Below are 15315 nucleotides of genomic sequence, written 5' to 3'. Positions count from 1 at the left end.
AGAACATCAAGAGATGTTCTGGCTTGAAATGTTAGCTCATCATGATCACCAACCCACCACTGCAGTAACCTTTATTCTTCCCTTTGCCAGATACACTCCTTAGTTTGGGCGTTTGCCATGAAAATTAAAACTCCATCCTATTTTTAAAAGAAAAGGTTTTGATCAGATCACTGAAATATCGGTTAAAAAAGCATAACTCCAAAGTTTCCCATAAACAATCCCTGTAGCAAACAGAAGTCAAGCAGCAACTGACTTTGAGAAGCTCACTGCACCCCTCGCCTTATACATCTTTCTATATATATACACACATGATCCTGTTGACTTTGGTGGGGCTGCTTCCATAAGTAAGGAGCACAGCTTCACGTAGGATCTACGATTTCTCTTCAGGTGAGCACTATTCCTACCAAAGGCATAGGAAATTTTAAGTTTTATTTTTGGGGGTTTGGGGTGGTTTTTTTTTTTTTTTTCCTTTACACTCCATGGTTGTGAAAACAAGCATTGAGCAAATATAAGTATGACTTGGCAAATAGACATACCCATTGTGAAACCCAACCACAGCAAATTAATAAACCTAAAAGACTTTCACAGTTTGAAACTGTGCTTCCTAATCTATGATTGCTGCTACATTTATTTTATTGTGATAGAAAATAAACATCATACCTTTAAACTTTTCACATTGCTAATAAATCAGCTCAGAGGGGATGACTCTCACGAGAGGATCGTGCCTGTGGTTAGCACAGTCCCACAGATACACAAGAGGTGCAATTATGCTAGAATAGCCAGTTCTATGGCTCTGACACGGCTTATTATTTGACTGGCAAACAAGGAACTTTTTCAACTTAATTGAAGCCTGGCTTTTCTACCACTTATCTATTTCATCCTTCTTTTCCTTTAACTGTGGCCTTCGTAGAATTTTATTTTATTTTAATCCTTTGGTTGTTGATGTGCACATTTCTTGGGTCTGTGTTTTGTACTTGCTACGGATCTGCACAGCTTCCAAATGAGGTAAGCAGTAGCTGCTGCTAAGATTTACCCCATCTCAGCTCACTTGTTAGAAATTTGTGATTCAGATTAAAGGAATTTGCAGCATTAATTTGAGCCATGCACTGATAAGAGGTTCTTAACTGTAGTGGTGTAATGCCCCTGAAAGCTATGAAATTATCGAGTCTCTTGTTGAAACATTTATTTTTGGATGCATCTTCAGACAGTAACATTCCTTGTACCATAATGTATGCATGTTCGATAAGGAACTAAAAACTACAGAGGGAAGCAGAAAATACCTATTGGTAACGGTCTGCATGATCTGCTAGCACGTGGGAAGGGCTGAGCTTTGACCAGCATTAGCAGCAAAGCTCGTACCCCCCGAACAGTGCCCTTGCTCTGTGGGGCTGCAGGTACTGATCACCATCTTAGCTGCATGCCAAGGATGCAAACTTGTCCTGACTGAACATCATTTCTGTCTTCCTGTCATGTAACGCTTCGATCGCCCTACACATATGGAATACCTGAATTTCACTAATTAACAAATGGCCCTGGCATGGGGCCCAGGGACACGGCTGCCCGTGCTCTGGTACTGGCTGGAAAGCGCATGGCAAAGCAGCTTGCAGGATTGGGCCCTTAAAGGTCAAGCAATTACCAGCTTTCAGCAACATAAACTGCCTTTAAAGTCAGCAAAGTAAACAAAAACTATTAGGAGATTCATCCAACATTTATCTTTTAACTTGTTATCTCCAATACATGAATTTATTCTTATACTGTTTGCATTGCAATGCATAAAATATTAAAATTAAAAGGCTCAGGGACTTCCGAGAGGAAAAAAGAGCAGAACTATTTTAGATCCAGAAACATTTCATCAGTATGTAGTGCATTTGCATAGTGGAATCAGAGATTCCTGATTATACATGTTTATCGATTTTGGCTTTGTTTTGATTAATGATAAAACTATGATATGTCTTGTGGGGTAGCAAGGCTTGAGGGAGCTTAACACAATACAAATGGTTTGTATTGTAAGAAATCCTATTTATGCAAATAAGAGGACATTCACATGCATTTTGCTCAACCATGGTTGTAACAAAGCTCTAAAAACGTTCTCTTTTATACTCTGGATAATTTGGGGAGGCATGTTTAATACAAAAATACTGCATAACAATTACTTTTTTCTTCATTATGAATGACTTCCATTATATCACCTTGGACAAAAGAACAAGCTGAAATTCCCACTGCGTCTAATTTATTATTACTGCTGAAGATATTGTTTTGTGTCAGAGTGCGTACAGTATTTCTAGAAATGTATTGCAAAAATCCTACTGGGGGGAGTTAAAGGGGAGCGGGGAGAAGCAGGGAAGAAATAGAAAAAACATAGCTGGCTATAAAAGTTCTTGCACCTTCGTGAAAGAGCAACGTTGGCATGTTAGCCCACAGTCATGCCACTCAGGAAAATGGGAGAAAGGTTTTCATTATACAAAGCAAGCTGTAGATACTTGTTATTGGAGTGCAAAGCAAATGAGAAGACAGACTTCCCATGTAGAGTGTGCCAAGGACATCAACAGTTGTGACAGATCATATTCCTGTCTTAGATAGCAGCATTCAGACCATATACTAGGCAGTGGGCTGAGATGATTCTGAATTTATCCAACAAGACACCTGCACATCCAGATAAACTTATCAGATGGCCTGTGTTCTGACACATGAATTATTCTTACAGAACTCAGCAGGATCTCTGCCTGTGTGACAGCTGCCATATTGGCCTCTGATACCTACTTTGGCAGTAAGAACATGATCTATATAGTTTAAATATAAGAGCAACCAGAGACTAAGGGAGAGAATGGAGGTGAGGAGGATCTTCTTCCTTAAGATAGAGTCCCAAAACATAGTTTGGGGACAACTTGATAGTCTAAAGCTGTGTTGTAGAAGAAGGATATGGAACAAAAGTGTCCACTTCTGCAAGCAAGGGCTCACCCATCTGCTAACAGACTCTGTGACAACTTCTTTTTAAAGCACAGTAGGGTTTGCCCGCTTGTTGGCTGCTGGTGCTGCAGACAACAGAATACCACTCTTTCACGTCATCCTCCCATGACCTAAGGATATTTGCTTCCACAGCAGTCTGGAGCTGCTTCATGCTGCAGGAAATATGATTGAATCCCTTCTGCAGGTGCTACTGTAAATTTGGAGAGAGACTTGGCCAATCTCCAAGGGAAGAAGAAGGGTCAGCTGAACAGCAAGAAAGGGTCAAACCACCACACAGTCATTCCTGCATCTGAAAGACCAGATTTGTCTTAGAAATTATGCCCTTTAATGTCTTCACTGCTTAACAAGCCCTCTTCTACTTCAGGGACTTCGTTATATGAGATCGATGAAATGGTCATCTTACTCTTCCAGCTCAAGATGCTGAAAATTTTTTGTTCACTTTCAGGAGAAATAGTATTGCCCATTGAAAGCCTTCGTTCTACAATCATTACAGGAAAGCAGGACTTCCAGGCTACAGGACCTCTGCTTAACAACTCAGCAGGGATCGCCCTTTTCTGATACTTAGGGGTGGGGAACAACAGAGCCAAACGGACAGACTGAAGAGATCACAACTGTTTTCTGAGATGGTGTTTCTGAATCTATCAGTCTGTCAGCAGAGCCCTCGGCACAAGCCCACTGCATAGGAACCCATCACTGTAGCAGGGTCTCTCCCAATTACTCTGCAAGAAGGGACCGTCTAAGTACATACACAAACACACACACATTTCTTCCTCTAACAAAACAAGTTTCATTCATTTTTCCACTCACTTGAAAAGGCAAATATGGATTAAATGGAACTTCAAATTTCATAAGGAATTATTTAACCCAGAGGCTAAAGCTCTTTTATATTGAAGCCTGAATTTAACTTGAAGCATAAAGAAAATTGTAGCATAAATTAGCACATATTGAAAACTTGACACTAGAACAATAAAAAGTTGAATTAAATCTAAGTAGTAAACTAAAGAACTAATTTTGTTAATTTGCTGGATACTGTCAGTGATTAAATAAGTAACTGTAGTCAGATTATAGGCTCTCAAAGGCAAAACAAAATAACTCTGGATTGAAAAAATTTTGAACTTTATACACATTAAAAATGAACAACTGGAAAAATATATTTAAATCCATAAAACCCATGAGACTTACATATTTCCATTTGTGTCTGAATCAAGTTGTTGCATTTCTCTGACATGATTGAGAGCTCACTGATACCAGTATAAATCCGATAATTCAACTCACTACGGCAGGTTTTACACTAATATAACATTTACATATCAAAATAACGCCGTTCAACACATCTGCCCTCCTATGGTACCTAACTGTATTGCACGTTACAAAATATTTTTAGAATTAAATGTTAATTCTATTCCAATGATAGCAAGCCTAATTTAGAATGAAAATTAACGCCACACATGCACAGAAAACCTTCACGGTAATGCTTCAAAGATGACAACGTAGAGTTTAACACCAGAAACAAAAATAGAATTCGGCAGTTTTGATGGAAAATATTGTCCTTCTGTATCAACAGTCTTCCCCGTGCCAGTCCTCTTTTATTCCCACCCACCCCCCCTTTTTTTTTTTAGAAGTCTTTAAACCTGGTACTTAACTCCATCCATGAAATATTACGCAATATGTTGATCATGCTGTTTTTTAATTTCAACTCGACTGAAGAAGCATTGTTAAAAAGAGTCACTATATCCCAGGGGAATCAGGAAATTAAACTTTATTTATTGGGTTTTGACTTTCCCATAAGTAGATACAGCCATATACCATCTGATTACCATCTGAGGGAAGGCACAGCTTGAAAAAGAGCACTGCCAATGTGCCACTGGGCCATTGATTAATTAAGCAATAAGATGAGAAGGTCTGTCGCTTAGGGTCATTAATGCATGCCTAAAATACCATTTGAGGCGTGAATGCCTGGTTAGTATTGTAGAGCCTGATCCCACAAGAATTTACATCTGAGCACAGTACTTGATACTTGTGTTGGTCTGTTTGCATAGTAGGCAGAGTTATTTGTAGGTATTAGAATATGCTGGACAATCTAAACACAATTTTTATTTTTGGAGGTTGGGGGATGAGAGAGGAAGAATGGATGTTCACTTTAAATTAAAAAAAAACCACTTCCACTTCAGACATACCATGCCTCGAGTTACAAAAATTGCCTCTCATTCCATGAACTATTGAAAGGGATCATAAAAAAATATACACAGCCATTAGTTTCTTAAAATAATACACTGGCAGGCAACTAGGTCTCTAATGAAGCTCTAAATACTCTATAGCAAATCTATGTACAGGAAAAGAAGTGCTGGTTACAGCAAAAGTGTAGGAGTCAGGACTCCTCCATCTTACAGTCATGGCTTTGCTGCTGACTGAGCAATCCCCCGCAGTACAGCATGCCACAATTAAGTCATCTGCAAAATGAGTACTACTGCTTAAATACTTCACAGGGCTACCGTAAGGATTAATTCAGTGCTATTAGCATAGTGCTTTATGATCATCACATCACTATTTCTAGACATCCCACAGCAAGGGGAAAAAATAGGCGTTCCTAAGATTCTTTGAATTTTCTGAACGGGTTCAGGTAGTCTGGGGAAATGACCACTCCACATCCCTTCTTCCAGAGCTGCTACAGTTTATATGAAACAGTTAAACATTGGGCCTGAAAGAAAGCACAGGGTTTTCTCTAGTTCAGTGGTCTGGGCACTCAGCTGTGAGTAGGCAGACATGAGTTCCAGCCCCTGCTTCAATTAATGTTTACTTCAAATTTAAAAGTCATACCAGGACCCTAACCCAGGCAACCCCCTCCCTTCGGTGGGTATTCTAACCTCTGGGCTAGATCATCATGCTCACTCACGTATACCTGTAAACTTTCTCTTCCTGATGTAATGAACATCTAGATAATCCATGCATGTGAGACAGCTTCAGGAAAAGGAAAGTAAAGAAAACTTTGTAATAAGCCATAACCTCCTCGCTGAAACAATGCAAAACCGGAGGAAATAATAGAACCTATTTCAAATGGGTGTTGTAATAATTAAGTTTACACACAGACATGATAATAGCTGCTCTTCATGTACCCTCTGGAGGACTCGACGTGTTTGAGCATTCTCTCAATTGAAAGCATGTCATGACACGAGAATAATTAATTTGTGAATCTTTCCCCCAACACAGGTATGAACTTGGTGCTGTCAAGACTAAGGCACTTTAGACTTGTCCAGAAGTAGCATTTTAAGCACTTGTGGAAGACTTCTGGGACTTGGGTGTCTCTAGCATCTGCCACCAGATTAACAGGAGTTCAAATATATACAGTCTCTGCAAATTCTACACAGCTCCACTTTTGCTACATATAGAATTAGCTGCATAATCTCAAAAGGAAGGAGAAAACAGAAGCTCACCCAGCTGTTTTATTTTAAAACCCTGGTTTACAGGCTGTCCACATGATTTCAGTCCATTGGCTTCAGGAGAGATTAAGGCTTTTGAGAATCCCTTCCCATGAGCAGGCTGAGAAATGTCATTATTCCTTCGGTATTGTAGGCTGAACCTGGGATTCTGTGACCACCTTTGGGCCACAGAGAAACAGGAGAGGAGCCAGCAAAAAGTAAGATGGTCTGAGGCAAGTGACTTGTGAAGAAACGGGTTTGTTTGGTCTGGTGAAGATGAGGCTAAGGCAGGTCTGTGGCTATCTGAGAAACAGTTACAAAGGGGATGCAGCCAAACTTTTTGGTAGTGTCCGATGACACACCAAGAGGGAGTGGTCACAGAGAGCAGACTGGGAAGTTCAGGATGGATATTAGGAAAATACTGTTCTCTTGCACTGCAGTGTAGTGCTGGAACAGGTTACCTGCAGAGGTTGTGCAAGCTCCCTCTTTGAAGGCTTTCTAGACTCAGGTCAACAAAGCTAAGGCTGAGCTGATCCTGTGCTGACAAGTCTGGCCTGAGTGGGAAACTGAACTACACATGTCCCAGAGGTCCCCTCTGAGCAGCACTTCTTTGATTCTTTGGCTGAAACTTACCTATTTCAAACTACTCTTCTTTCTGTACACCACATTTAAGAAACGATGATTTGAGATATTTCACTTTCAGGTAAATATACTGAAGTATCACAAACCATGATCAGACAAGAGAGCAAGCTGATAATGTGCTTTTCATAAATGCTAAACAGCTGCCTACCTGAATCATAAATTGGGTGCTTTAATGGTTCGCTCACACCCACTGTTGCCATACATCCAAATTAAGGTCAGTTAGGATTACTTCCCTGTTGAATAGGCTTCGCTTTAATTAGATATTGCAAAGATAATGTTTTAACAACTCATTATTAACAACTCAACTTTGTTGGGGAGGCAGGCATAAAACAAGAAATTTGGGATGAGGCAGCTCTATATAGTCCTTTCCCACTCCAGAGTGGAATGGGTCTCTGTATTTGCCATCTAATGCTCATTAGATAATGTAGATGCAGCAAGGGAGAGGTTAAGGCACAATAAGAAAAAAAAAAAAAAAAAAAGAAAGTTGCAGACTGTGTCTTAAAGATAGAGGAGCCTAATCTGAAGTTTCTACTTATTTCAGATATTTTATTTCTTGTCAACCAGCACAGCCACTGTACCAACATAAACATTTCTATTAGATACAGGCCTATATTTTTGGTTCAACATTAGCACCAGTTGAACAGCTATAGCAGTATTTTGCTCAGATAGGGAGAAGTTAAACCAGTATAAGAACATTTGCAGAAGCTTAATATTTTGAACTACATCACTGTAAATAAATCAGCACCAGTTTTGAGTTTAGACAGATCTCCAACAGTATTACTACTGTGTAGCCCAGGGAACAAAATGGACTCGTCTTCAGTGCAACATTTATATCAAGTTACTTCACTCAGACTAACCTTGAGAGTACACCCTAAGAAACATTTCAGCTACACAGAGTGATTAGATTATGAACACTGAGTGGTTAGATGAGCAGTAGATGACTTGGAAGTCAAGCTGCTGCATCCCCACAGAATTACTCACCCCATGAGCAGCAGCACTCCCCTTCCACCCAACCCTCCCCACAGGCCAGGCACTTCAGGCTTTAAGCATCTCTTTAGACACCAAGTAAACAAAACGCAAAAGTTAAATCTTGCCTCCTATTGTACCAGAACCAATCTGCTATCAAACAACAATAGTTTGTCTATGAGGGTCAAAATGACTATGAAAAGCATTTCATAGATCACAACATTTCATAAATGAAACAGCTACAAAAGCTTGACATCTAGCTTACCAGCAGGCCATGTGGTCCAAGAGACAGCAGCTTTGAGAGAGACTGTTTTCTCAGATCTAGTTATCAGCAACCAGGGCAGCAAAAAGAAAAAAACAAACACACACACTTTGAACAAATGGACATAACCATGCAGACACAAGCATAAGGCTATATTCCAATGCAGCTGAACTGATGTGACCCAAGAAGCAAGCTGGGTATGTAAAGTTAAATGACAAAGCTGCTACTCTTCAGCTCAGCCGTATTAATGACCAACCTGAGCCTGTTGTGGGGTTCAGCTGATGAGTAGCAACTCATTAAATCAAAGAAACTTGCAGCCATCTGCCCAGCCCCTTGGTTGTTGTTTTTTTTTTTTTTTTATCAATTTCACTTGTGTTCTGTGAATTTAGCTAAGATACTAAAACACTTTTAAACAAACACAGAAGTGACTTCTTAAGACAGCTGTATAGATAGTCCCTAAACTGATGCAAACTTGGGAAAAAACAGAGGGCAACAATACCTGCTCATTCAAAAGGGTTATATTACAAAGCCAGTTGTTTCTGTAAAGAGATTTTGGCCATTTTCAAATTGTTGATAATACTGTTCAAGGAAATTTTGTTACAAACTTGCTTGGGGTGTTTTGTGGTTTTGTGGGGTTTTTTTTAAATAAAACAAGCAAAAAAAGTCCATCTTTATCACACCACCTAGGGTATAACCTCTACTTCTCCAAAACAGTATTTGGCTGAATTAGCCCACAGTGTGCTCATTCTGCTGAGCTTACCTCCACCCATCTGATCCTAAATAACTACCAGCTGGGATCACTTTCTTGCACCAACTCGGAAACCTTTCCGGGAGTTCCCAGCCCTCCTCCCCTCTCTTCCATCCTCCAAGGAGCAAAAAAAACCATATTGCAAAAATACTTTAACTCAACAGGCCTTCTTCTCAGAGACATTATTATTGCAAGTTTAAACAAAACTGATGGTTTCTATCCAAAGTACACAAGCCTATGACTTTCTAGAATTTATCAGGGGCGTTATAGCTCATTTTGAAATTCAATGTATTGTACCTCATGCTGTTTACCCAAGAAACAGCCACAGCACAAGATATGTGGGAATCACCTGTTTGGTTCAACCCAGCACAGTGTATTTCAGTGTGTATAGAGGTTTTATGATCTATTTTCTCCTCTGGAATCTCCATCACAATGTAGTTGAGAACATGTATTAATCCAGTTACTTAAAAAAATAATAATTTTATATATATATGTGTGTGTGTGTTTGAGTCAAAATGTGAAGGGAAAAAAAGGAAAGGGGGAAAAAAAGAAGTCTGGAATCTTTCTATTGGTGTTTTAAGGCATAACAAACTCCAATAATTTATTTCACCATATCCAGTTGTAATGCTAAACCACAGATAAACATTACTATAATGTAGCAAGAATGTGTTTCTTCCTTCTGATGTAGGTCCAAGATTGCCCTCTTGAGTATGCCAAACAGCAGGGGGTACTTCACTTACCATGTGATTTGCACACACTTTAGTTTTGAATCAATTTGGAGATGAAATTGTTGGCTACGGCTACGGAAATTCTGACTCTAGAGTTGTCAGGCAGGCTGTCTTTACTTTGAGAAAAAAATAATTCTTTTTAATAACACTATGTTACTTGGCTTTTTATCTGTTTTTACGTTGTTCATTAATGTTTTGCATTTCTACATATTGTGCAGCACCCCAAGAACTTTAGTAGAGAGAACTTCATAAAAAAACCAGTTTATTATTTCAGCATGTCCTAATAAAATTGTTACGTGTTCAGGGAAATATGCTAGTACCATCTATCTGGATGGCACACAAAAAGGTCAGCCATTGCATGCTGATGCAAAAATATCTGTTCACTCAAAGGAAGAAATAATTTTTAACACTGATAATTTTCAAGGCATCTCTTACAGTGCAGAGAATGAGAAGGGTTGAGGCTTTATTTTTCCATTTATCTTGTAAACAAAGCGAAATTATCCCACAAAATTATGCTTAAATTTTTCTAGTCAACATTATTTTGCATAGCAACAAGTTTACTTCCAGTGTATTTTAAGACACACGGTTTGGTTTATTATTTTATTCATCTTAATGGAAATGATCCAGAAGAGGAAAACACAGTATTTGGAGTTTTGACTCTAATGCCTTCCATATCATACAGCCAGTAAGATTCTGGGAGCAGAGTGCTTAGAGGATTGGTTCTGAATTCACTTCATTAGGGACATGGCACTATAAAATCATGAGTTCTTTTGAGATCCAGTTCATCTCAAACTCAAACTTTCATGCAGCCTTCCGCTTTCACCTTGACCTTTTTTTTTCCCCTTACTGCCATGAATGACGCATCCGCATGTACACTCACATTTTGTGAGTGCACACACAGGCATGCGAACATTGTTTGCCACACCCTTTCTTTCTTCATTTATACAACTTCTGTGTTATAACCAAATGTTACAGTTATTTTGCACAGTAACCTAATGCACAGCTGCTTTTTTATCTAATGTCTGCAATGGCCAGTAACCCACCTTCATAGCCACAAAACCTTTCAGAAAAGTGTCTCTCTTACCTGAACACACGGTTTTGGCTCCCTGTTGCGGTAAACCCTCAAGAATCCAGTTCCATTATATACTTCTGTCAACACAGATGCTATCAGCTGCTCGAGGTACAGTCATACCACTGATTCGGAAGCTGAAGGAGCTTTTCGATCAAGATGAGGGTCAAGCAGTATCAAATAACACACGTACAATCACCACCTCTGTTCTCCTAATAGAGGTATTTCTAAAAATATGTACAATCATGCTTTTCCTTACAATGCTCCTCTTGCATTACTATAAAAATTTCAATGATGTCTTCAGAGTAACATATGGTTGTTGACTTCAATGAACTCTCAACTGTACTACCACATTCTCTTTACACAAATGTTTATTTCATCATCCATTTGAGAAACAAGCAGTTCCACTCTCAAGAAAAGGCACAGATGATGATAAATAATGCTACAAAGGTGTTTTGATAATTAAGATGACTTGTTTGGCTGCAGGTTTTTTTCATTCTCAGGAAGGGGTTTGTGAGTGCCACATTTTTCTGAGTGGTGTTTCGGATACCGCCTACAAAATGGGCTCTTGGTATTCTGATCTTTTACAAATGATGTCTGATAAATGGTTAAGCCATCCTCGCTGCTAGGAACGGAGTCATGAGCCCACAGGAAGAAGTTTTGCGAGTTCTGTTGCTGTCTCTCTGGTTCAACCTTCCTCCGGCCCATACCCTAGAAAAAAAATAATCAAAAGAAAAATTCATGTAAACATATGACTTATAATCACAGTTTCACAGATGAATCTTGTAACAGTCACTACCCCACTGGGAAGTTAACAAAGCTGTTACTACAGTGATTTCAAGAACTCATGGCTGATCTTTAGTAAGTTAAAAATAATATTACTAGACTTGCCTGTATGAACATTTCTGGTTGCATATATAATGGGAAATGTGTCGACCTTCCACCTCGTAGTACTAATAAATCCCTTATACTTTGCATTTCTGTAGCATACTATATACTCAAGGCTATTTAGCTATACTCGGCTACATTAATCTTCAGAGTAACCCAAAGAAACAGGTTAATAATTTTATGTTCAGACTGCAAGAAAGAAACTGAGATAGACCATGAAATCTGATTCTTCAAAGCTATCCCTTGTGTGTCCAAACACAAAGAGACAGAGCCTGATTTTCACACTCCATAGCTTGCAGGAAATTTATTTGGAATTATGGTTGATTAGTATCTGTAAAATTATGAGACACTGCACAAAGTGCACAGAAATGGCAGTTAGTCAGTGAATAATGAGTATCAAAAAACCCTAGCTGTAAGAGCCCAAAGTTAGACAAACTTTCACAATTCGCTGCTTCCTCCTCTATTCATTATCTTGTGAAGTGCACTATTTCTTTCAATGCCTAGAAAACTGTCAACAATCTAAGAAAAGTGGAAAAACGTGAAACTGTTGCACATACAGCAAAGCCTCACACAATTTAAATTCTATTAAAAATTGTGGCTTCTGCAACATACATTTAAACAGTTATATTATAAAGAGATGCGGATGGGAAAATAATACATTCTGGAGATATATTGTGTGTCCCCTATGGATTTCGGTGAAACTTATGATAAAGATGAGTCTGAATCAAATATGTGGGGCTGTGAATTATGAGTGGCTGACACCCCTATAAAAGTTCATCACAAGGCAAATCACTTCTAGCAGACTAATAGGACTGTAACTTGTTACAAAACCATGTTAGGACATAGAAAATAGGATCTCTAGAAAATGTCTGTCAGAGGCCCTAATCATCGGGTTTTTGTTCCCCTTGAATTCTGTTACTTTCAATGACCGTGTGTGCTGCTGTATAGCTGTGCCAGCCTCAGGGAAGTCCCATCCCTATACTAAAAAAAAGGGTGTTTTCCTTTGCTGTATATATTTTTCTTTTCTCACAATTTTTAGCATCTATAATGTTTGCACGAGAGAAAATAGATAGTGTTTAATCTCTGGCAGACAGATACATGAACTTGCTTGATTTTCTCAGTGCTGGGTACTTACCAAATCAAAATACTCTCCTACATTCTGTAGACAGTGTCTGTTGTCATGAGAAGAAAATGGAAAGTTTTTGTTCACTGCTCTCTGAAAAGAAGAAATTATAGCAAAAAAAAATATGAATTTTCACATACCTTGTTTGGAGTCCACTAGTCTTAGTTCTTATATTCTGACAGATGCTGAAACTACAGCTGCCTGTGTTCTAACACGGAAGTCATATATTAAATCTTCAACTGCACCCTCATTATATTATAATTTTACAAAATCATCAGGAGAATTTGCATTCCCTTGACTTGCTGACTATATATGATTAATATAAAAGCGTGAATTTTCAAATAAGGAATGATACATTCTGTCTGCAAGCAGCAAAATACTAGATCTATGTCAGGATTGCCCTGTTTGATTCACTAGTAAGCCTAAAGCTAATTAAAATTAACTACAGAAGGGACCTCAAAACTGAATTAATCTATGATTTATGTACTGAATGTCATGTACACTGCTTGTTGCAGGGGAAGTAGAGGAAGTATTAATTGCATAACTAATTTATAATCTCATTCTTTAACATAATGTTCATCCAGTCACTAAAATGAAACCAGAGTTTCAGAAGAAAAAAGGACAACTGCAAAAGAACCATTTTAAAATTCATTTAACATATTTCACTTTTTAAAAGTTTGTTTATTATGTATCATTGTCATATTATTACAATAGCTAAAAATTGAAACATTGCAAACTCTTCTGGACTATTAGATTGCCTCTGTTCTTCCCCAAGCATAACTTTCCTGCTTCATGCTGGGAACTTTATGTTTCTTCTGTAAACGCTCTAGCAATTTTTACTTTTAATGTGGTGAAATACATTTTTCATCTTCCAGCTATGATATATTCATCTCCAAACGGAAGAGCAAGTTTTAAATGTAACACAGTTTAAAAAAAATGTGTTTCAAGAGTACGTGAATCTGAATAATTTCTAATGATAAATGTAACTGGATGACTGATCCAGCAAGAAGAATGACTAAATACAAAATATGCATGCATGGAGTCAGCTGCATGATCATATCTTAAAATATTTGGCACACTAGACAGATTATCTACCTTTTTTAGGTACGTACCACAAGTTCACTTGTTTTCTCATACAGGTTCAAGTAGACTACAGTTTAATGGATAAGTAAATTCAATTGATATATTCTCATATATGTGTTTAAAAATAAGTACCTTCTAAGTCAGTAAAATGTAAGACTTAGTAAAATATCCTACTGCAAGTACATGTCAATCTTAACATTTTAGGAATAGCGTTTATTACTAGTGCTTATATGCTACAGGATAATTGAAAACCAAGATGGTAAATATTGAATATTGTCTCTTGGAAGGATTCCCCATATTAACTAATGGTTAAAAAAAAAATCTATTACAGAATAATTACAGGACTATCATGAAGTAAGAAATGAGAGGTAATATAAGCTTAAACAATACTGTATTTCTTAGAAAATTAATTAACCTCACAGCCAGTGAGTTCCCTCATACAGAGATTAGAGACATGCAGCTTCTCATGCAGTGAGCTTCCAACACTCTTATCAGCACTTGTTAAAAATGTCACATAAACAAACTCCCTCAGATTGTTCCTGTGACATCACATTGTAGCCTTTAACGCATCTTTGTACTCTCACCACTGATTTCATGTAATTCCTCATTTATGACAGATAGGAATTCCACTTACTGTTTTTAACAGTGAAGGGCTGGTAAATACAAGACAAAAACAACCAGGTGAACAGTCCTACTATTGTTGATAAAAGGTCCATCTGACCTGGTTCACCTTTTCAGACAGTGGCTAAGGCAAGATGCTCCACAGAAAGTTATACGTACTATCAACATAATGCATACTTATGTTACAGTATAATCTCCTCCTTTTCACTAGCCTCAAGCCTCCCTTTTAAATATTCCTTCCTAGCCCATTTCTGCTCTTCATTATAGCAAACTCTGTGAAATGAACTCAATATAATTGCTATGCTTATAGAAAATGAAAACAGAAAATCTTCTGTGCCCAAAGTGGATGGGTAAAGCAAAGCTCAGTCTGATGATAAAATAAGCACATAAAAATGTGCTTATGAAATTCTAACATTTTAAATACTTCTGATTTTAAAATACTGGATTTTGTTTGTTTCCAAGATTGTCCCAAATCCCCTCATATTTAAGCAAGCCTTAAAAACATTTCACATGGGAAGCTTCTAACTTTTTAATGATCAAAAAACCAGTCTTATCCCTGAATATATAGGATTTCTGACATTCAAATCAAAACAGATCATCAAATTTCAATTAAACATTCTTATAGGGCTTTACACACAGGTTTTGGAAGATAGATCATAATATATTCTGGCACACAAATGTGTTTCGAACAGCTAGAGCGGCTAATAAAAGAGTAACTGATGCTGGAAATCAGCAACAACTACAGCAGGACTTTGAGAATCCAAAATTACAACCAAGTAACAGTGAAATCTGTTTCTTCCTT

At 37.9% G+C, this 15315-nt stretch overlaps 1 protein-coding gene across 1 annotated transcript in view; it reads right to left on the bottom strand.

The window, feature by feature from the left end:
- Positions 1–15315, bottom strand: part of TEX36 (testis expressed 36) — a gene marked incomplete at its 5' end in the record, with an annotated part of 95783 nt that overhangs the window by 76317 nt on the left and 4151 nt on the right. The window contains 4 exon segments of the mRNA XM_080403071.1: positions 8007–8077; positions 8257–11301; positions 11303–11509; positions 12822–12902. Of these exon segments, the coding sequence (XP_080259197.1) occupies positions 11209–11301; positions 11303–11509; positions 12822–12902 (381 nt within the window). The 3' untranslated portion in view covers positions 8007–8077; positions 8257–11208.

The sequence above is a fragment of the Falco punctatus genome, assembly GCF_963210335.1.
Source record: "Falco punctatus genome assembly, chromosome: 9".
Lineage (NCBI taxonomy): Eukaryota > Metazoa > Chordata > Aves > Falconiformes > Falconidae > Falco > Falco punctatus.
This window is presented reverse-complemented; position numbering and strand designations above follow the sequence as displayed.